The sequence below is a fragment of the Bos indicus genome, chromosome 13 (genome assembly GCF_029378745.1).
Source record: "Bos indicus isolate NIAB-ARS_2022 breed Sahiwal x Tharparkar chromosome 13, NIAB-ARS_B.indTharparkar_mat_pri_1.0, whole genome shotgun sequence".
Classification (NCBI taxonomy): domain Eukaryota; kingdom Metazoa; phylum Chordata; class Mammalia; order Artiodactyla; family Bovidae; genus Bos; species Bos indicus.
In genome coordinates, this window is record NC_091772.1 from 9104784 (window position 1) to 9126643 (window position 21860).

Below are 21860 nucleotides of genomic sequence, written 5' to 3' on the forward strand. Positions count from 1 at the left end.
GACAGGTGCTGGTCCACATCACATTTATCATATTAGTGAGTGATTCTAAGTTCATTAAAGCTTGTACAACACAGACTGTACTTTGCATACCTCTTGATTGTATTCAGGATGTATCCAAATTAAACATCTTTGACCAGCTCCTCCCTCAATACACTGTCACTGTCCATTTAGAAGCCAACTCATCTTCTTTCTTCTCCCTTCTTTTCCTTGGGCTGTTGTGAAGATTACTTAGTATTGGCATGCATTTTACTTAGTGACTTGTACATAATAATTACTTGCTAAATGTTAACAACAGCAACAACAGCAGCAATTTTGCTATTTCAAGATTTCTATGTAGTGGGGCAGCCTCACATGCCAATGTGAACCTGGCTTATGACCTCTGAAAGTGAAGTGAAAGTTGCTCAGTCATGTCCAACTCTTTGCGACCCCATGGATGATACAGGCCATGGAATATCTCCAGGCCAGAATACTAGAGTGGGTAGACATTGCCTTCTCCAGGGGATCTTCCCAACCCAGGGATCAAATCCAGGTCTCCCACATTGCAAGTGGATTCTTTACCAGCTGAGCCACAGGGGAAGCCCTCTGCACCTCCCAACAGTAAAATATGATTGTGATTTCATGCTGATGACCAGCAGGCTCCCCAACTCTTTTCCCTTTGTCATTAACTTATAAAACATTCTCTATTGTGCATGTTCCCAAGATGACAACTAGAAAAGTTTAGAGAAAGAGCGCTCTCCAGATAAGACATAATACCTCACTTCCTCAAATTCGTGAACAGATGCTGGTGGCTGTCATAGTTTCCTTTCCCCCAAAAGCAGAGGTTAGGGTTGAGTTTGGAAGAGAGTTTCATGAATGGTAGTAGGGGAGAAAGACAAGGAGAGGGGGTCAGCTGAGCATCTGAGATCAAAGAGGATCTTGCTGAGCATCTCTGCTGTGGACCATGGGAGCATCCACCCACTGGGCAGCATTCAGCGTGCCCCTCAGCCTTCTCCACCAGGGGGCGGGTGATCTGATGCAGGTACCCACTACCTCATTAATCATGACTGAAGGATGCTCCTGGTGCCTTTGATTCCCTGACACTCCAGACTTGCCCCATAGTGGGCAGTGAGAACCCACAGTTGAAAGGCAGCAGGTGCCAGTGGGTGTAAGTTGAGCCAGGATGCGAGGATTACACATGCCACGGGGATGTATGTAGGGCATGGTCTGAGTCTTCCACACTGATGCAACTGATTGATATGTCATATTGTATGTGTATATGTATGCAAATGGGCTTCCCCTGGTGGCTTTGCAGTGAAGAATCTGCCTGCAAGGCAGGTGATGTAGGAGACGCAGGTTCGATCCCTGGGTCAGGAAGATGCCCTGGAGCAGGGCATGGCGAGCTGTTCCAGTATTCTTGCCTGGAGAATCCCATGGCCTGAGGAGCCTGGTGGGCTACAGTCCGTAGGTTTGCAAAGAGTCGGATACGACTGAAGCAAATGAGCATGCATACGTATATGCAAATAACAAGCCTGCCGTATTATGTGTATACAGATGTATGACACAGCCTGCCTTGTCCTTTCAAGCAGCAGCTAAGACCACCCTGTTGAGGACGGGCTGCAGATGCCTCCCTCTTGCCTTCCAGGTGCCCTTTTGCTCTGCTGAGAGAAGCCGGCGACGCCCTCGTTAGCATGCTGCTGCCATGCTCACTGCAGTGACGGGGCCAGGGTCAGCCTTATTACTTCACCTGTTTTATCGCTTGTGAAACTCAGCCGTTAGCCAGAATTGTCTGAGTGGCTGCTCTGGCAGTTGCTTAACGGTGAGGTTCCTTCAGCTCATTTCTCTCAAGTAATTTGATTCCATCACACTATCAGAATTGCTTTTTTTGGTTTGGAAGGAGGCCTGGGGGAGGGGGTTGATGGAAAGCTGTTTTGAGGTTAACAACAATCCTTGTCCTGTAAGTTTCCCCGTGTCCACCACACTCCCCATCTGCACGCTTCTACCTCTCTCGCCCACGCAGGTCAGGGGTGGATGTGTGTTCAGGAGGTTGGTGAAGTATGTTCTGAGCAAAACACAACCCAGCTCGCGTTGCATCTTCTTTTACCTGAGCTTGTAAAGTGTGTTGTTTCACTGTCTACTTAGTCCCCACACCAGAATTCGTGTGCTAAGATAGAAAAAGATTGTGGCTATCCTCTTAAAAAATCAAGCAAAGTATAATTTTACATTAAGTCAATGTTGAAAATCCCAGTTCAACTGATGTTAACATTTCAATAAGCCCAGTAATTCATGATTCCCCTCATTTAGGACAGATTTTCATCAATGCAGAAAATCCCATGTTTAATAACTGATATTTTTATTTTACTTGAGTTTGTGTGTAAATAGAAACACTAAAAGCAGCAGCATGCTTTCCTCATTAAAGACTTGATGGGGAGGGAGGATTTAAAAGTAGATGTGAATTTAATGGGCAGAGTTTCAGTTTGATTTTTTTTTAAAACTATTGCTTCTTTTTTTTTTTTTGATATTTATGGCCATTTGGCCCCAACTGGGTGCTTATAGTCACCCTAAGGGCTGGTAAGTGTGGCAACCACTTTGTAAATAATATGCAGTGGACATGGAGATTTATGATCCCATAAAGTTGTTAGTATTTTATCACAGCCTTGGGCCAACTGCCTGGCTGGGTAGAGTTGATAATATGGATTAAATACCCTTTGAGGTGAAGGCCACTCCAGAAGAAATTGTGTAGCTAAAAAAAATGATTCAGTACACAAACAGTAGTTTTTACATTTATGAGGTTTGCCTGGGCATTGATCACTAGATGGTTTTCTTCTTACAACTGCTAGAGAGGCACGGGCAGTTAAAGCGCAGGTGATCGCTGGAAACTGGGCTGGAAGATGAGGGGAAATGCAGGCCCTGGGTGGACTATAAATGGTAGATGGGTTGAATATTTTAAAGCATGGATTAACTGTACTGGGTATTCTGTTCAATTTGATTTTTAACTCTTGCATGCTAAGAGCTTCTCAGAAATAATTGATTTAGGGCATTACCATCTGCCTCTGTATGATGTAGTAATGTATAGCTCCAAGCATACCTCACTGTGAGTTTAAAACAGAAGTTGATCCATTGCTTCTTCCTCAAAAACGGGCAGAGTATGTTATATTTATATTTATTTTGGTAGACTGTGCTGGATTTTCAATAGAAAATATTTGTTTTATAACAACAGGACAACTTTAATTTCTCCATAGGAACCTATAGACAAAGTAAAGATATTTGTGTGCTCAACTGTTTCCAGCTCTTGGCCACCTCATGAACTGATATTGGGAAATTATCAACAACAGCGATTTTTTTTTTTTTAAAGAAAGCTAGAGAGGAAAATTGTCAATGACAAGGTCAAAGCCAGATTCACTCCAATTATGTTGGAAACAATTAGGGTTTTCCACAATTCCAATAAACAGTGTCTTGGGTAGAGACTTCAATGACTCTTCGCTGCTCTTATCTTTTCTGCAGCTTGATGCAAAGAGAAAATATAAGGTAATAACTGAGTGAGAGAAAATGGCTAAAGTAGTATTTGATACTCCATGGAAGAAAAGCACTGCAAACTCAACTTGCTGTTTTGGTTTCCCCACTCTGTTGTTTCTCCCTTTTGTCCCCACTTTTCCCTCTTCTGTTCTGATGTTCTGTTGACAGAATTTGTCCCCTCATGGTTTAAGTACTCACTGCTTTGTAGAGAGAAAACAACAGAGTCAGAAAGTGTGTCTGAGCTTCTAGCTATAAAAGGTATTGATTAGCCTAAAGCTGTCCTTAATGGCTTTAAATGTGGTCAAGAAAATATAATGAAGTACATCCTGGCATGTTAACTAACTAAAAAGATAACTACATTGTTTTAAACTTTAATACATTTCTGTTGGGACTGCACATCAGTACAACCGCTTTGGAAACCTGGTAGGAGCTGCCAGTCGTACCATCTGGGGAATGAACCTCTGGACCCATAGCCCCAACTCCTGGGTACATTCTCAGCAGAAACAAGTGCTTTTGTTTTCAGCATGGCATGTAAAAGAATGTTTATGGCAGCTTTGTTCACAATAGCCCCAAACTGGAAACAATCCAATTATCCATCAATACTGGAATGGATAAGTTGTGGAATATTCATGCAGTGGAATGCAGCCCTCCAGTGAAAAAGAATGAGCTTCTGCTGCACGTGTGAATATAGCGTGGCTATATGGATACATGGATAAATCAGGCAGGCATGATATTGAACAAAATACAGACAGTGCATATTGTCCATGTATATGAATTGTAAAAGCAACAAAGCTAATCTGTGATTAGCTGTTCATTCAGGGCATAGGTATTGACCTGAAGCAAGACAGTTTTCTGCAGTGTTGGAAATGTTTTATATCTTGAGGTGGTGAATAGTGTATATGTGTGTGTACATATATATATACACACACATGCACATATGTGTATGTGTGAAAAACTTTGCAAGCAATTTAAATACAAAAATAAATTTAAAAAATATTGTGTGAGTTGGCTTCACCATTGACAGCAAAAGTTAATTTTAATAACCCTAATGAATGAGGAACTAAGTAGCTTTGGAATGACAGAAGCATGTTCTGTGCACACCTGGACACACACACCACTCCCTGCATGCTTGGCCCTGAATTGCTAATGGTTTGCTCAGCCTCATTGACCCTCATACTTGAAAGAGACTTTGTATGTCATCTAATTCAATGATTCATCTGAAGCTTGTCTGCAGCCTTGCCTCTGGGTGGCCATTCTGCTTTTGTGAACAAAAGCCCCCTGGTGACCAGAATACCATTGAAACCTCCTGAAGCAGGCCTTACTGTCCTCAGGAGCCTGGGCACAAATCCGCCCTTGTCTCTTCTTTGGTCTTGCTTGTAACCCTTGGGGGCTTGCAGTTAAGTGGACAAAGGATTGTGTGGTTGCTATTTACCCAGAATATAGGATAATATTTATTTTGTTTACTTATGCTGCTGACAGCAAGTATGTTTTCAGGGATATTTGTCTGGATATTTTCCTCCCCTTTTAATTACAGCATAGCTTCCCACCAGGAGCTATATTTTCTCAAATGCAGTTTCTCAATAGTTTTCCCTCAGGGATGAAATAGGATAATGTGGATACATCATTTCTGCTTGGACATCTCATACCATACTCTTGAGCTAAGCGCTCTTGTTCCCCCAGTAATTAACCATTCCTGCTGTCGGTGCAAAAGTTCCTGAGTCCACATGTACTTATTGATCATTTTCTATGTGCCAGCAATGTTTTGGGGATACATGATAAGTAAAAACAGGTGTGGTAGCTTATCTCCTTAGGACGTTCACTCTATGAAGATTGTTAATCAAATATTTCCATAAATAAACATAAAATTGCAACTCCAGTGAGTGCTGCAAGGAAAAGGCACGTGGTCTTATGAAAGCATGAGGTGGGTAGTCGTCCATATCAGAGGAGCCTTCCCTGGTGGAGTGTTGCCTGAGCAGAGGGCAAATGTTAAAATGAGCTAGGAAAAGACAAGAATGCCATTTCTGGAAGAGGAAACAGCATGAACAAGGCCTCATGGCAGGAAGGTGAAAAGGAACATGCCACATTCAAAGACTAGAAAGAAGGTCAGTGTGGCTGGAATGAGAAAGCAGAGAGTAAAACAACGTGAGACAGAGTCAGACCACTCAGGAGAGAAGTGTCAGCATGAATCTGGGGAGTGGTCTGAGGACAGAGCAGCCTTCAAAGGCTTGCAAAGGCTGTTCTTTGGAAAGTTGCTGAACATTCTAAAAAGAAGAGGTTTTGCGGAGATAGCTTTGGAATGGAAATATTACATCAGGGTCCAGAGTGTGATCTGGGGAGGAGGTAAGGTGGGGGTTGTCATCAAAAATGACCAGGTCAGGGAGCTGGCAAACCAGGTGTTGAGTGAGTCATCATCTTGGATGTTAAAAGTGCCCAAGGTTATTACAAACCTGGAGGTGGAGATAAAAACTACAACTCAGTGCCAGAGGTTTGATGAATGTGGGAAAGTGACCAGGAGGTCACACATAGTTGAGAAGTGACCACAGTTGCCATGGTTCTAGGAGAACTTGTATAATTTCTCTGTGGGGAATTACATCTTCTAAAGGTTAATGCTGATGGCCATTGCAACTGAGCGTGATTACAGAATTTATTAGCTTTATATAGCCCTATAATTTTACTATTTAAATACCTCTTGAACACATCAAAAAGTTGGAGGTTTTCATGGGAAGAGAATAGAGGTAAGACAAATCTAGAATGGCCCCTGGGGTGTATACTCAAGCTAAGGTGCTAAGGTTTATTCTGGAAGAGCCGGAGAGTCAGCCAAGGCTGCCATTGTTTTGAGTAAGGTGGTGGTAACTGGACTTTAGGAGAATCACCTGAAGGCGGTGTGCTGGATAGGCGAGAGAAGGGGAGATGACCAAGAGCACAGGTACAAGTCAACTGCAGTTGTTGGGGCGAGAGCGGATCAGACCTTCTGAGATCGATGGATGAGGAAGAACGGGGTGGTGTCAGATCTGCCAGAGGGACACTGTGGGACCAGGTTACTGGGGGGAAGCCGCTGACTCTGCAGCTGCTAAAAGAGAGGCGGAGCCTTGGGCAGAACCAGAAACTCAGGAAGGGGCTCCTCTTGTGGACGAATGCACGTTGCACTTTTGGTTACACATCATACATCCGGCTCTACAGCCCATCAGGGGAGGCACCTGGGTTATTACAAATGTAGGTTTCCAACTCAGGGGAGAGACGGACTGGAAAGCTCACTGTGGTTAACCCCTAATTACGTACGCCCGTTCTGGCCACCTTGTTTTTCTTTGCAGCCCACTAAGACTCCTTCTTCCCCCTCACGTCACTTTCTCTCACCTTTTCCATCAATTCCTTGCTGCTTACACCCTATTCCCAAGGACAGTGTCCCCTCGGCTCCTGACATACAGCGCCCTCTCCCAAGTATTCTGTTGTTTTCCAGAAAGTAGCCCCTTCCTTCCTCAGCTCTCATCCGTGTCCCTACATTCCTGAATGCCCTTGTTTGCTGGACTGTGATGGCCTCTTGTTATTTCCTCCCTCCCAGCTTTGGGATTTAAAGACAAGGACTGGTCAGGGTCTATCTATACAGATATATCCATAAGTACATATGTGTACATATCTACCCTTTTCTAATTAAATAATGGGGTTCCCAGGTGGCACTAGTGGTAAAGAACATAAGAAAAGTGGGTTCAGTCTGTTTGTTTAGTGAATTAGCTAATGAACTGACAGGCTTTCCTCATTTTAAGAGTTTTATATTTTGAAGACTTCATTTAAGCAAAGTGAAACTATGTATAACAAAGCCATGATCCCAAATGTCATAAACGAATCTGCAAGTTTGAGAACGTGTGTACTTGTTTTTACACGGCAGGGTTCTCTCTCTCCTGTGACAGTGACCAGGTGGAGCTCGGCACTGCTTTATTTTGGTCCCTTCCCTTTTATACTCTTTCACAAAGCATGTAGAGACTTAATTACAAAAGCAACACTTACTTTTGGAAGTGGGGACAAACAAGTCCTCTTTTATTTCTCTCTCACATTTTCTCTGAAAGTCCACTGAGATTTAAACCATTAGTATTGAAACCATTAGAACTCCTGGAATATATTCTTTCCAGTGGTGGTGGTCGGGGGCGGGGTTCAATCCCTGGTTGGGGAACTATGATCCCATATGCTCTGCAGTGTGGCCAAAAGATAGAAAAAAAGAAAATCCAGGAGTAGAATATACAAATCTGTAGAGACAAAGTAGATGAGTACTTGCCAGGAGCTGAGGGAGAGGTGAGATTGGGGAGAGTAATGAGTTAGAGCTTATTTTTTGGATGGTGAAAATATCCTGGGATTAGTGATGATGACTGCACAAGTTTGTGGACATCAAAACTGCTAAACTATATACTTTAAAACACTTCAAAGATTTTTTTTAAAAAATCCAGGAGGTAAGAGACACTGAAACATAAAAAATTAGTTAAAAACATTTAATACCAAAGAAGATGAAGACTGAGTGAAAGACTACAGACTTTTGTGACTAGGAAGCCAGTGGTGAGCTTGAGTTTTAATAGAAGAGTCACTCCCATCTCTCCTTTATTCCCCATAAATGAGTGACTTATAAGGTTTTCCCCTCACATTTATCTCTATTGGCAGAATGTCTGTGATTCTGTGAGTTCTTGAATGTGTTTGGTTCACATGCACTACAGGATGAGCTTTAGAAACTCTGACTATGTGTGCTCATGCTCATTGATGTGTTACAAGTGCATCATTCTTCCTGCCCTTCTAAAACCAAACCTGTACTATAAAATCAGGTCCTTTCATGTTGCCATTTCCAGTGGCTTTAAATGGAGCAGGCATGGCCTTCCTTGAATTTGTACAATATCTTTCAGTGGTTTGACTCTGTGACCAGTCTCTCACCCTGTCTTGTGCCAGCTCATTGATGGAGGGCTGCTGACTGTGTTACCCTGGGTCCACCACATGCCGTCTCTGACCTGAATTTATTTGATTTGTCAGCTGAGGGTAACAGGCTTTAATATGACATCTTGAAAAGAAGAGAAGTGAAAGGCAAAAATATACCCATTTGAATGCAGAGTTCCAAACAATAGCAGGGAGAAATAAGAAAGCCTTCCTCAGTGATCAGTGCAAAGAAATAGAGGAAAACAATAGAATGGGAAAGACTAGAGATCTCTTCAAGAAAATTAGAGATACCAAGGGAACATTTCATGCAAAGATGGGCTCAATAAAGGACAGAAATGGTATGGACCTAACAGAAGCAGAAGATATTAAGAAGAGGTGGCAAGAATACACAGAAGAACTGTATGAAAAAGATTTTCATGACCCACATAATCACAATGGTGTGATCAGTCACCTAGAGCCAGATATCCTGGAATGTGAAGTCAAGTGGGCCTAAGGAAGCATCACTACAAACAAAGCTAGTGGAGGTGATGGAATTCCAGTTGAGCTATTTCAAATCCTAAAAGTTGATGCTGTTATAGCACTGTACTCAATATGCCAGCACATTTGGAAAACTCAGCAGGGGCCACAGGACTGGAAAAGGTCAGATTTCATTCCAATCCCAAAGAAAGACAATGCCAAAGAATGCTCAAACTACCGCACAATTGCACTCATCTCACATGCTAGCAGAGTAATGCTCAAAATTCTCCAAGCCAGGATTCAGCAATATGTGACCTGTGAACTTCCAGATGTTCAATCTGGTTTTAGAAAAGGCAGAGGAACCACAGATCAAATTGCCAACTTCAAAAGCAAGAGAAGTCCAGAAAAACATCTATTTCTGCTTTATTTACTATGCCAAAGCCTTTGACTGTGTGGATCACAATAAACTGTAGAAAATTCTGAAAGAGATGGTAGTACCAAACCACCTGACCTGCCTCTTGAGAAATCTATATGCAGGTCAAGAAGCAACAGTTAGAACTGGACATAGAACAACACACTGGTTACAAATAGGGAAAGGAGTATGTCAAGGCTGTACACTGTCACCCTGCTTATTTAACTTGTATGCAGAGTACATCCTGAGAAATGCTGGGCTGGATGAAGCACAAGCTGGAATCAAAACTGCCAGGAGAAATATCAGTAACTTCAGATATGCAGATGATACCACCCTTATGGCAGAAAGTGAAGAAGAACTAAAGAGCTTCTTGATGAAAGTGAAAGAGGAGAGTGAAAAAGTTGGCTTAAAGCTCAACATTCAGAAAACTAAGATCATGGCATCTGGTCCCATCATTTCATGGCAAATAGATGGGTAAACAATGGAAATAGTGGCCGACTTTATTTTCTGGGGCCCCCAAATCCCTGCAGATGGTGACTGTGGCCATAAAATTAAAAGGCACTTGCTCCTTGGAAGGAAAGTTATGACCAACCTAGACAGCATATTAAAAAGCAGAGACATTCGTTTGCCAACAAAGGTCCATCTAGTCAAGGCTATGGTTTTTCCAGTAGTCATGTATGGATGTGAGAGTTGGGCTTTAAAGAAAGTTGAGTGCCAAAGAATTGATGCTTTTGAACTGTGGCATTGGAGGAGACTCTTGAGAGTCCCTTGGACTGCAAGGAGATCCAACCAGTCCATCCTAAAAGGAGGTCAGTCCTGGGTGTTCACTGGAAGGACTGATGTTGAAGCTGAAACTCCAATACTTTGGCCACCTGATACGAAGAGCTGACTCATTTGAAAAGACCCTAATGCTGGGAAAGATTGAAGGCAGGAGGAGAAGGGGATGACAGAGGTTGAGTTGGTTGGATGGCATCACTGACTCAATGGACGTGAGTTTGGGTAAGCTCTGGAAGTTCCTGATGGACAGGGAGACCTGGCATGCTGTGGTCCATGGGGTCACATAGAGTCAGACACGACTGAGTAACCAAACTGAACTGTATGAGAAAATTATGTGAAAATGTTGTGAAAGCTGTTAAGCAATTGTAAATCTTTTTAATAGATAACCATACAACTGAAGAGGCAATTAGTTCTCTATTGCCCTTCTTGCTCTAGATGGGTGTAGGACCAGTGCCCTTGTATATAGCATTGCAGACTTCATCTCCTGTGATGTGAAGTGTAGAGTGTGTAGACCACTTACTAAGGTCTGCCTTGCTCAGTACTAAATGGTTGGATTGAATGTTGACTAAATGAGGGAAAAACCCAGTATCCATCCATGACTGACTCCCTATCACCTTTGCGTTTTTTTAAAAATGTGTCTTCTTCTGCTTTTCACTTAGGTTTTCCAAACGAGCCTGCTGCAGTCATCGCCCTTAGCACCATTAAGGAATGGCTGGCCAAGAATCAGCACGAGGTAGGGGAACACAGTCAGTGAACATACAAGATGCTATGATTTGATCCTCAGTTTTTAAAAGGCAGATACATTTATTCCATAAGTATCCAGTAGACCTAGTCATTGAGCCAAAGACGGGCGATTGATTATCTTTCTGTAATTATTGAGTGAAGGCATGAGGTTGATTGGTTTTGGTGGTGAAGATGGGCAAAATGGTCAGATTTATTTAGCCATGATCTCACTTTTGCTTCTTCAGAAAAAAATGGGTTTTTGCATAAAAGAACTGGGTGGGTTTCATTAAGATGAAGAATTCAGGGATCGTCTGGTTCTGTTTTCCTGAAGGAGTTACCTTTGTTAATAGGGGATTTCTGATGTTTGTTAATCTTTTTTCAGTAATCTAAGATCACTTTATATATAACCAATCTTTAAAGCAACCTCAGAGTGTGATATTGGAGTGGGTTTGACTGCACTAAATCATCATGATGGGGATTTTTTTTAATGAAACTGAATATTTCCATCATTGTACATCATGCCTATTATTCTACTTATTTAATAAGATCTTCGGGATATATGCAGTGATGTGTAAAAGAATTATTCAAGTAAACTAAGGAACACAATAAGTAAATATGCTATGGAGGCTTGGATTTTAGAAGTTCAATGATTAACATATAACAGCAAATAAGTATCAGACAACACACAATATTGTACATTTTTCTTATGATTTTGGTTTTGTCCTTATTTGCTCACATGAGTACTGTCAAGTATTTTGTTACATTTATGATGGCCCATGAATTTAGCTTTGTCCTTTGGCAGGAAATAGATTATTTGGAAATGTCTGGGTATGGAAAGAGACTATGGGAGTTTCCTAATGAGAGCTCTTGGTGCTTTTGTGTATTTAAAGAAACAGCAGTGTCATTTTTGGTAATTACTGTGATTTCAGCATTTTTAAAACAAGTATGAACATTGTTGATCTCCAGTAGAAGACCACGTGGTCAGACATACCCATTTTGGTGCTTGCTTTTTCTTTTCCCTTTACTTTTAAAAGATGTACGTAGGACAACTTCAATTTCGAGGATAACTTTAATAACCTCAAAGATGCAGAGTAAAAATTAAACCAAAATAGCCAGTTTCCAAAACATTTATTTGACATGTATTATTTTCACAACAATCTTGCAGAACATATAGGGTCGGTATTGCTATCCTTTTCTTCATCTAGAATCAAATGGTTAAATGACAAACTCAAAACTTCAGCATCTCAGAGCCAAGAGTCTGACCTGCCTCTCCTGATGCTAAAAGCCATTCCTCCTTGGAATGCTGCTGAGGCTAGGAGAGATGTTCAGTTCTTTTGAAAGCTGGTAATCATCAATATATCTCTTGGTCATAGTGAAGACTCTTGGACCATCTGCTTGGCAAAAATATAGTGTTTCATGAAAACTGGTAAATGAGCTTTTGTATTGTTATGAATCCATTATTTCCAGTTAAGTAATAATCCAAGGACATTTCCCACACTGGAAATCCCCATGAGCCATCTTGGCACATGATGTGAATACACATAACTACACAAAACATAGGTAATGAGGAGGAACAAGCATGTTGGTCACGTCTATACCTCACTGACTTGTTTTTCTGATGGAGTCTCCCTACTTATACTATTCAGAGAGTTATTTTTTTTCAGATACTTGTTAGTTTAGCTTTCCCACCTAATGTGTAGTTTTTTTTGTTTTTTTTTTTTGCTCTGATCTCCTTACTAGCCTACAGTCTTTGAGTTCACTCTTTTGCTGTCTTATTCTTTCCATGCTCATGTCTTGGGTTCATTGTAGGGAATCTACATAATTTGGATTAAGAAACATAACTTAGTTATTGTCATTACAACTTTAAACATAGCCTATGCGAATGCTTTTTCAAGAGGCTCCCTACTTATATATGCATCAGCTAATTTAATTTCAACAAGTCAGGTTTTACCTAATAAATGAAATTATAAGTCACGGGACATAGATAAAAGCTATGCAAATGGATTATCTAGCAATATTTTGATGTATTTTTTGCTCTGTTGACAAACTAGGTTAAGGACTTTTTCAGTTGTCTCTTCATGGCAGTATTCTTTTGGCATCCTGATTGTTTAAGCTATTTATTCATTAATTCACTCTTTTGATAATTATATATTGACTCTCACTAAAAACTAGACACTTTTCTAATACTAGGGACATAATACTGAAAAACAATATTTTCTTATGATGTTCATAGTCTAGGAAAAGAGAAATCTAAATTAAACAAATAAATAGAATATCTCAAAGAGTACAAAGTAAAACCAAGTAATTGCATAGTGGATTCTCGGGGGATGTGGTTTTACAGAATGTAGAGATTGTTCTGAGGACACCACTTTGGGATGAAGATTTGGATGATGGGAAGGAATAAGCCAAGCCACACAAGAGGTCTTCAGGAAGGACATTCCACACAAAGGGAAGGCAAGAGGCAGACCCTGAGGGGAGAAAGTTTACTGTTTGCAAGAACAATAAAAGAGATAATGTGGTGGAACAGAGAGAGAAAAGAATAGCAGGAGACAAGTTTGGACAGACAGTCAGGGGCCAGATGGGAGTGTTTTGGTTTCATGGAGAGACTTTGACTTTTATGCTAAGGCTTTTCATGGGAAATTGTTGCGGGTTTGGAACAAGGAGCAGCATGAGCAGATTCACCTTGAGAATGACCAAAGTCTGGTTGCTACTTGGAGGATGGACTTGAAAAATGTCCGAGTGCAAAAGGGAAGACTGATTAAGGGGGTCCTGCAGTAAATCCAGGCAAGAGACAAATGTTGCTGGGAACACAATGATGGTGGAAAAGGGGGCAAGGGCGTCAAGTTTAACATACATTTTTTTTTTTTTCAGAACAGTTGATTTGATTCTGTCCTGTTACACAAATCACACATTCCCACATTGAGAGGCCTGACTGGTACACCTGGGCCCAGTGGTGGGACTGGGGAAAGCATGTTCCGTTCATCCACCATCAGCTTGCTTCCCTTGCCCACAGTTTAAGCTCTGAGGGTGCTGTTGTCACGACATATTTAAGGGGACTCGGGGACCTGGAGCCCAGCTGAACAAATATTAATAGTGCAGTTGGCTCTGACTGCAGTGGCTCAAACGGAAGAGATGGAGCAGCACTTTCTTAAAAACAGGAAGGCGAATCCTCAAGAGGATATAATTAGGGCACATCGGTGACCCACCAGAACTAAGAAATATAATGACTTCTGACTGAGAAATTGAGAAAACAAAAGAGAGTATTCGCTACTGAGAGTTGAATTATTGCTCTGGGAAGACCAGAGAGATGGATTATCTTAAACAAAGACCAGAAACACAAGGAAATGGAAATCAGGATGCAGAGATAAGGTGCGAGGCAGGGAGACCCAGAGATCAGACGTGACGTGGGCAATGAGGGGTGGAGATTACCCACTGGCATTTTCAGCTTAATCAAGAATTAAGAATTCACGAGTTCAGAAAATCAAGAGAAAAGCATGTCAGAGTTGGCTATAAAAAGTTGACAGCATGTGGCATGGTAACCTTTCCAGAAGCACCCATTCTTCTCAAGTAGAAACTTTCTTAAAGAGACAAGTGAGCAAAGCAAGGGGCCCTTATGGAAACAAGCGGTGGAAATGCGGCCCAGACGTCTGCCTTGGGGAGACTGCCCCATGTTATCATCCGAAGCTTCGTGCATTCCTCATTTCTCACACCATCTAAAAATACTGTTCCTCGTGAAATAGTGATTTCCTCACTGCACAGCTCGGAAGTTCCCCTTTCCTATCTGGAAGTTAGGCTAAGTGGTGTTTCTACAGGGCCTGTTCTGTTGGTCCACCCTGGGGACTCATCTCCCCTCTGGGTACCAGTCTCCAGAGCAATGTCTATTTGTCAGTTTTTCCATAGGTAGCAGCAGAAGAATAAGATGTCTTTAACTTGTAAAAGCTACAAATGGCTTGATGTTGTGAGCTGTTTGCCCATTATGGAGGTCATGTTCAGTGATTTCAAATACCCCAAGGGAGTAACCATCCTACAGCTCAGAGGGCTTGTAGTTAAGGCTTCCAAGAAACCATCTTAGGCAGTAAGGCACCTAAGATGAAGATTTTGAGCCAGAAGATCAGTGGATGTCCAGGACACTTGCAATCTAGAAACCCTCAGATACTAACCAGGCCTCAGTTACACTGTGACACAGACCTGTATCCCCCGCCCACCTGTCTGCCAGTGATAAAGCAGCAGATAGCTGAGCAGAAGCGTAGCATTCTGGGAGCTCTCATTAAAGCTCCAGCCTTGGGCAGCCGTTGTTCAGAGGGGAGGTCGTGGTTCACCTGAGACCAGGCCCCGAATGCATCTCTGCAGTTGAGGTGAGGATGGCAGTTTTCCAGAAATCTTCCCCATTCATTCACTTCATGGGAATTCCCTCATCTCCCCTCTCCACACGCCAGCGCCCTGTTCTGTGGTGGGCACAATTCAATGGTGCCAGCTTTGGTTTGCCTTTGCAGGCCTTCCATGGGCACTTGGCTTGACTTGGGCATCATTGACATGGAGGAGCCCCAGCTCGGCATTTTCAAAATCAGTTGGTTTTCTTCTGTGTAGGAGGAAGGTAGAAGTTTTTGCTCATTGCCTGCAAAGTTTGGACCTTTGCCAAATATATAATACTTTTTAACTGTGCTTTTACCACCAACAAATTCCTGTTGAGAATGTTAAGTAGCATCTGCTTATCATTTAAATTGTTTGCTCTGTGCCTTCCAAGGGAAACGGACCTGGGTATTGCTGTTTGTCACTTTGGGTAGTTTGCCTGCAGTTGAGGCAGGCCATTCCGAGATGCTGGGTGACACCTAGCCAGGTACCCAGCTCAGCACTTGTTACGAGCTAAGGTCCCAGACCTTACCCAGTGTGGTCTAGGCCTCAAGGCAACCGCTGGCAGTCAGAGAACAGAACTAGTTTTGGTCTCATCCTTGGTGTTCTTTAGGAGTTAAGATATTGGCCTCTGGTTTCAGCATCCTCCTCTCTGCCATCCAGCATGCAGACACACAATCCTCAAAGTATGGAAAAAGGTGAACACATTCCTCTCCCCCAGAGCACAGAAATGGGAATCCTCTGAAGCCACGTGCTTCAGCTTCCTGAAAGTTTCATCTGCCGTTCTGCTGTTAACTTGACAAGATCAGGGACACGGCCACTCCTTTCCTCCTCACAGATCACAGAGGAAGTGTCACACTTTAGCTTCTGACGCCAAGACTATTTTTTCCCCTTCTTGGCAGAGGTCTTTGAACATATGCAGTGTTAAAAATTGTTTGTCACTTTTATTTCAGAATCACATTATGGATCACCAAGGGGAAAAAAAAAAAAAAAAAAACCACTGCAGGGCCTGCCTTATGTCACTGACATGGAACACCTTAGGATCTATGTGTGTGGTTCTTAATAGGAGGGCTTAAATGAAACATGAAATGATGTTTACATTTCTGATGGGAAAATTATATCCTTCACACCAAGTTTCAATTCCTGCGGACGGTTGTTTACAGAAACGCAAAGCAATGCACTGTCTTTCAGTTCTGCAGGAGACAGAGATGTGGTTGACATGCAGAGATCTGGAAGAAGCCAGAGGTGTTGCCTGGGGTTCTCCCTGGGGGATGTCGTTTTATGTCTAGAAGTATCGTTTGAACATCTTTGCAGGCCTTAGTTTCTGGAACAATTTAAGCTTAAGATGTGTGTATTTAAAAAAATAAATTCCGTCTTAAAATCGTCACATTTTGTTGCAGGAATGTGATTATGGTAATAACACCCATCATCATAATAGGCTGCTATTAAAATGTATCCTTTGAGTAGTCCAGGCCCGGTCTTCAGGTGGAAGCCGTGATGCTTATCGTCTCTGACATAATGCAAGAAAAGTATTCCCAGACTTTGCACATGTACATGCTCCTTTTGTGCTTCAGGAACCCTCAGGACTTGGAAACAATTTTTCTCTCTCCCTCCATCTTCCTTCCTTCCTCCTTCCCTCCCTCCCTCCCTTCTTTCCCTCCTCTTTCATATACATACACACTCGCTCAGTCACTCAACTGCCCATTCATATACATAATACTTCATTCTCACATTGTCTGGGTTGAAGTTTGTGAGAAGCAGTTTCATGAGTGGCTGGATATGAGTTTTATCTCTTGATTGCGTGATTCTGAATACCCATTGTTAGAGTAAAAGCCATGTCCCAAGGCAACTTCTGCCTTTCTTGATGGGAGAAAGCGTTCAAGGGCTGGGTTGCCATAGACCCCACCTGAGAGCTCGCCAAGTGTGCAAATGCATGTCCCTCTGCATCCCCACGCTGTTTTAGCATCTGTTCCCAACAGACACACCCAAATTTTGCAGCCAGAAATTAGAACCTCTTGCTGTTGTCTCCAGGCTTCATCATCCTATTCCCATCGATCAAGAAACACAATAGGTGGATTAATACAAACTGTACCGCTTTAGTTAGTGATCCAAACTGGCGTTGGGAAGGGAAACTGAGGACCCACTTTAGCGACGGAGCAGAGAGAGCTGGGGCTCAGGAGCTGCCAGTGGCCATGTTCCCTGCCATGGTTTGTTTTTTTTTGGCTGAGGGCAGAGGTTACCTTAAGAGGATATTTTGCTAAAGATGTTACTGATCATTGGGTAGTTAACAGAGTCAAAGAGCCCATTTTGTTGGCCTGAGTGAAGAATCAAAAATGTTGGTATATTTTAGTAAAACTGACCTCTCATTTTAGTATTTACAACTCAAGCTAATAATTCTCAGCTAGAGAAAAGGGATGGTTGGGAATTATTTGGAGGTTTGTTTCCCAAAGCTGCATGTTTTAAGTCCTTTACCCCTTTCACAGAACTCATCTTATGTTGAACTACTGCTTTCAGTAGAATTATTCCAGATTTTTCAAATACATTGGGTCAGAAAAATACTTTGAGTCACTGTTCTTAATAGCAAAGTGAGTAAGAACTCTTAAAAATACAGCCTTTCAGTACTTTCCTGTAGGGGGAAAACATCAGCTTGTCTTTGCTGATGGCTGTGTCTTCCTCTTTACTGTAACCTCGAGGTAAAGAAACATGCAAGTTGTATTGGAAGCCAGTACTGAGTAAAAGCCAAGAATAAATAGTATGAGACAGGTGAAGCAGAGATTCTATGTAATTAGTACTTAAGTGAACAGTTCTTTAAAAGGAAGTAAGAAGTCTGCTAAGATGATATGAGCAGAATGTTCCTACAGTTGGGATTTGTGTTTTTGAAATAAGATGGATCTCTTTACAAAATACAACTTGGAAGTATTTTGAGGCTATCTCATGAGGCTATCTTCCAAGCCTGCAGGGTTGTATCAGGGAGGCCATTGTGTAGCAGTAGCTCCTCTCCACCTTCATGGAGTCAAAGTGGGACTTACAGCTTCAGGAAGTTGGATGGGTGAAGGTAGGGTGCAAGTCAACCCTGGCTATTATTTGTCTTAAAGAGGCAGATTGATATAAAAATTAGAACATTGGATTAAAAGTCAGAAAATGTGGGTTCTAATCAGATTACTCTCTTGTATGTGTGGGTGGATGCATGCTCAGTCATGTCCAACTCTCGGTAACCCCCATGCACTGTAGCCCACCAGACTCCTCTGACCATAGAATTTTCCAGGCAAGAATACTGGAGTCGGTTGCCATTTCCTACTCCAACTCTCAGTAACCCCCTATGCACTGTAGCCCACCAGACTCCTCTGACCATAGAATTCTCCAGGCAAGAATACTGGAGTCGGTTGCCATTTCCTACTCCAACTCTCCTGTGTAAACACGGACAATTAAATCCATCTGTCTGTACTCCTTATCTGTAAAATGGGGAGTGTGGGCTAAGTCTCTTCTAGCTCCAGGATCTGTCACCACTGGTGTCGTCTTCTGGAGCAACCTCACTGATACAGCCACAGAGGTGTCTTTGCTCAGGTCATCATGGCATAATCAGGCCAAAAGAAGGTTTTGTCCTCTCTGATTGTCCAGGTGATATACCAAAGATCAAGCATCATTCTCACATGCTCTCTGATGCCTTTTAGACGAGTCTTAATTTCCATATGGGTGTCTCTTTAGAGTCAGTATTAACGACCTTGACCCATTTAGTATAGGAGAAGAGGCCACCGTGTTGCTTGTCTGTAAATGATCTGGATTATATAGTGATTTCAAAACAGACAACCTTTAAAACTCCTTATGAAATTAAATCTGCTGATTATCCAAATGATGTGGCATTTTTATAAATAGAAAATAAACCTCTGAGCATGTGGTTGAATCTACATCTGACACAGGGATAAAAATGACACTGAGAGGCTCTACTTAAGGACATTCTACTGCCATTTTCTTAAGCTGGAAGTGTGTGCCTTCCTTCTTGCTGAGTAGGGAGGGAAAAACAACCCTTTGCCTTGCTCTCCACCTTAATTGAATAGGATTCATGTGCTGCCATGATTGAATGGAAAATCAGCAATCCTGCCACCATCATCGAGCTTAATTCAGGCAAGAACAAGAAAGATACTTTCTCGTTCTTGTGAAGTTAAATGATTTGCCTCTGAGAGGCAATGTTCCCAGCCAGATCTCAGTTTCATATGGAAACCGTGGCCAGATTTGTAGCCATCTCATTGCTTTTCCTAACACATTTGGATTTAGGGGTGGCCCCTGTGGAAGTTGGTTCTGTGGTGGCTCAGATGGTAAATAATCCACTTTCAATGCAGGAAACCCAGGTTCGATCCCTGGGTCTGGAAGATCCCCTGGAGAAAGAAATGGCAACCCACTCCAGTATTCTTGTTTGGAGAATTCCGGGACAGAGGAACCTGGCGGGTTATAGTCCATGGGGTTGTATAGAGTCGGACAGGGCTGAGCGACTAACACTTTGACTTTTCTGTGGAAACTGCACCTCTTTAATAGTGACACATCCGTTCATTATGGTCCGAAACAGGAGTAAATATGCCAAAGCTCCCAGTACTTCAATCTCTTGACACTTAAACAAAAACACACTAGAAGAAACTTCCAAAGAGTGTGGACCTATGAACATGCAAATCAGCTGAGTTGTAGACAAAAGTAGATATGGAGGAGGTGGATTGTGAGCTTAGCGATGAAAGACTTGCTAACATGACCTGCTCAATCAGATCAACTTCTTCTTATTTCTGTTCAAAGATTCTTAGGAAGTCCATCATATAGAAACTTGAGGGTAGAGAAGAAAGCTGTGGCATCTTCAGTCCACACCAGGGAGCCCCTAACCTTCAATGAGGAGGCTATTTCCTTGAAGCAGAGAACAGAAAGGATATTGTAGGATATCTGGTTTCTTAAACTTGTGGTGAATCCAAGTTACTAAAACCTGGTCAGAATGAAGCATTCACGTCTGTGATCCAGATTTTGAAGGCCTCAGGCAAGGAAGGTAGATCCTGACGTACTGATCTTAGACTCAGTTCTGCAGCAAGGGTTGCAACCCCTGACATGCGCCCTGCTGGGCACCAGGGCAAGTGATGTCTGATAGTGAGAAGGTGCTTCCTGTGCCCGTAGCTTCTGCTATGTGCACTCTGTTAAAAAAAAAAAAAAAAAAAAGGATGTAAATAAGAGATTTTAAATGAGGTGATTTATTTTGAGTTTTATAATAAACCTTGGTGTGAGATAAGAAATATAAATTCACTCTTCTTCCAGTTGGTCCAGATTCTCACAAACGTCTTAGCTGCCTTCTGAATCAGTGTAATGCTAGTCCATAAGGACTTGTTGGTTGTTATTGCTTCTCTGACATTGCTCCTAAATGTTAGCCAACAACTTCATCTCTTGCTCAGTGGGGACTTCAAAAACTCCAGCAGCTTCTCTTAAAGCTGCAGGAAAAATGGGCTTTGTTGAGTTTATTGAGAGACATGTTAGTTTCTAACGTAGGGCCTGCCTAAAGAAGTTTAAAGATTAATTTTGCCCATGTGAAAATTTAATTTTATGTGCTGAAATTTAGAGCCTGAATAAGGCATAAGAAAAACTCAGCTGCATTTATTTTTCAACATAAGTGTTGGCTGCTTTGAGCCTGTAGATTTTTGCTTAGTCTGGGCTCTTTTTCCTGCCTGATTATACACTGGAGAAACTCCCTAATGACCCAGGCATTGCTGAGCTTGTCGGTAAGACACTGACCTGGGAATAAGGAGATTGCAAGAGAGGCTGTAGCCATTCTAGGCCTGTTCTTTAATCTGTAAAATAAGGTGAACGTCGCCTGGGAAAATGATTAAATCATATACCAGCACCATACCCTAAATCTACTGTATTGCCATATCTGGGAGGACAGCAGCCTGTTATTTTAAAACATTTCTCCAGCCAGTGGTTGATTAGACCAGTAACTCTCAAAGATTTTTTCCAGCTAGAAAATACTATGATGCAAGCTCATATTTATTCTCTTCAATGTGGAAAAAGATCTTCTGAGAACTGTGAGAGTAAACCTCTCTCTAAACCAGCAAACAACAGACCTTCTAACAAGGGATTTAGGAGCCTTGATGGGAATGCATTGTCTAGAAGGTTCCAGCCTTCTCACTGATAGACACTTGTTTCTTCCATCCTGTAATCCCCTTTGACATGAGTTGACAAATAAACAATGTTGATCATGTCTACATATAACGTCACCTTTACTCAGGTTAAATATTCATAGGATTTGCTAGCTAGGTTTCCGTGGCACCCTGCACATAGTAGGGGCCTTTTATCTCTTTTAGAAAGCACTTTTAATACATTTCCGAAATCTTATTTATAGTAATCATTGTCTCTGGACACGTATTCAAATGCCTCTATGCATGAGATATATTTAATAAGTTAGTAAACCTCATCAACAGATACAACTGAATCATTATTTGAGTATTACATACATATGATGAGTCCGTCTCTTGGATCTTGTACAATTATGCTGGTTTCTGAAAAACCATTTGAGAATAAAGCGCTCAGTCACATGAAGCAAATTAGTTCTCCTTTGGCACGAGGCCAGCATTTAGCAGGCTACAAGGAATGTGTCTTCTGACTGGTGCCATGTTGTCCTGCATGGGAGCCTGTTTACACCACCTACCTGTGGGTTGGATAGGCAGATACATGTCACCCACTGTGTTTCCAGAATCTCCTGCCACTGATGACATTAACTATT

The 21860-nt window shown here is 42.0% G+C and overlaps 1 protein-coding gene across 2 annotated transcripts in view; it reads left to right on the top strand.

The window, feature by feature from the left end:
• Positions 1 to 21860, top strand: part of MACROD2 (mono-ADP ribosylhydrolase 2) — a 2314515-nt gene that overhangs the window by 1680860 nt on the left and 611795 nt on the right. For both annotated transcript variants that reach the window (XM_070800713.1, XM_070800712.1), the window contains exon 8: positions 10705 to 10778. In XM_070800713.1, the coding sequence (XP_070656814.1) occupies positions 10705 to 10778 (74 nt within the window). The remainder of the gene's footprint in view (positions 1 to 10704; positions 10779 to 21860) is intronic.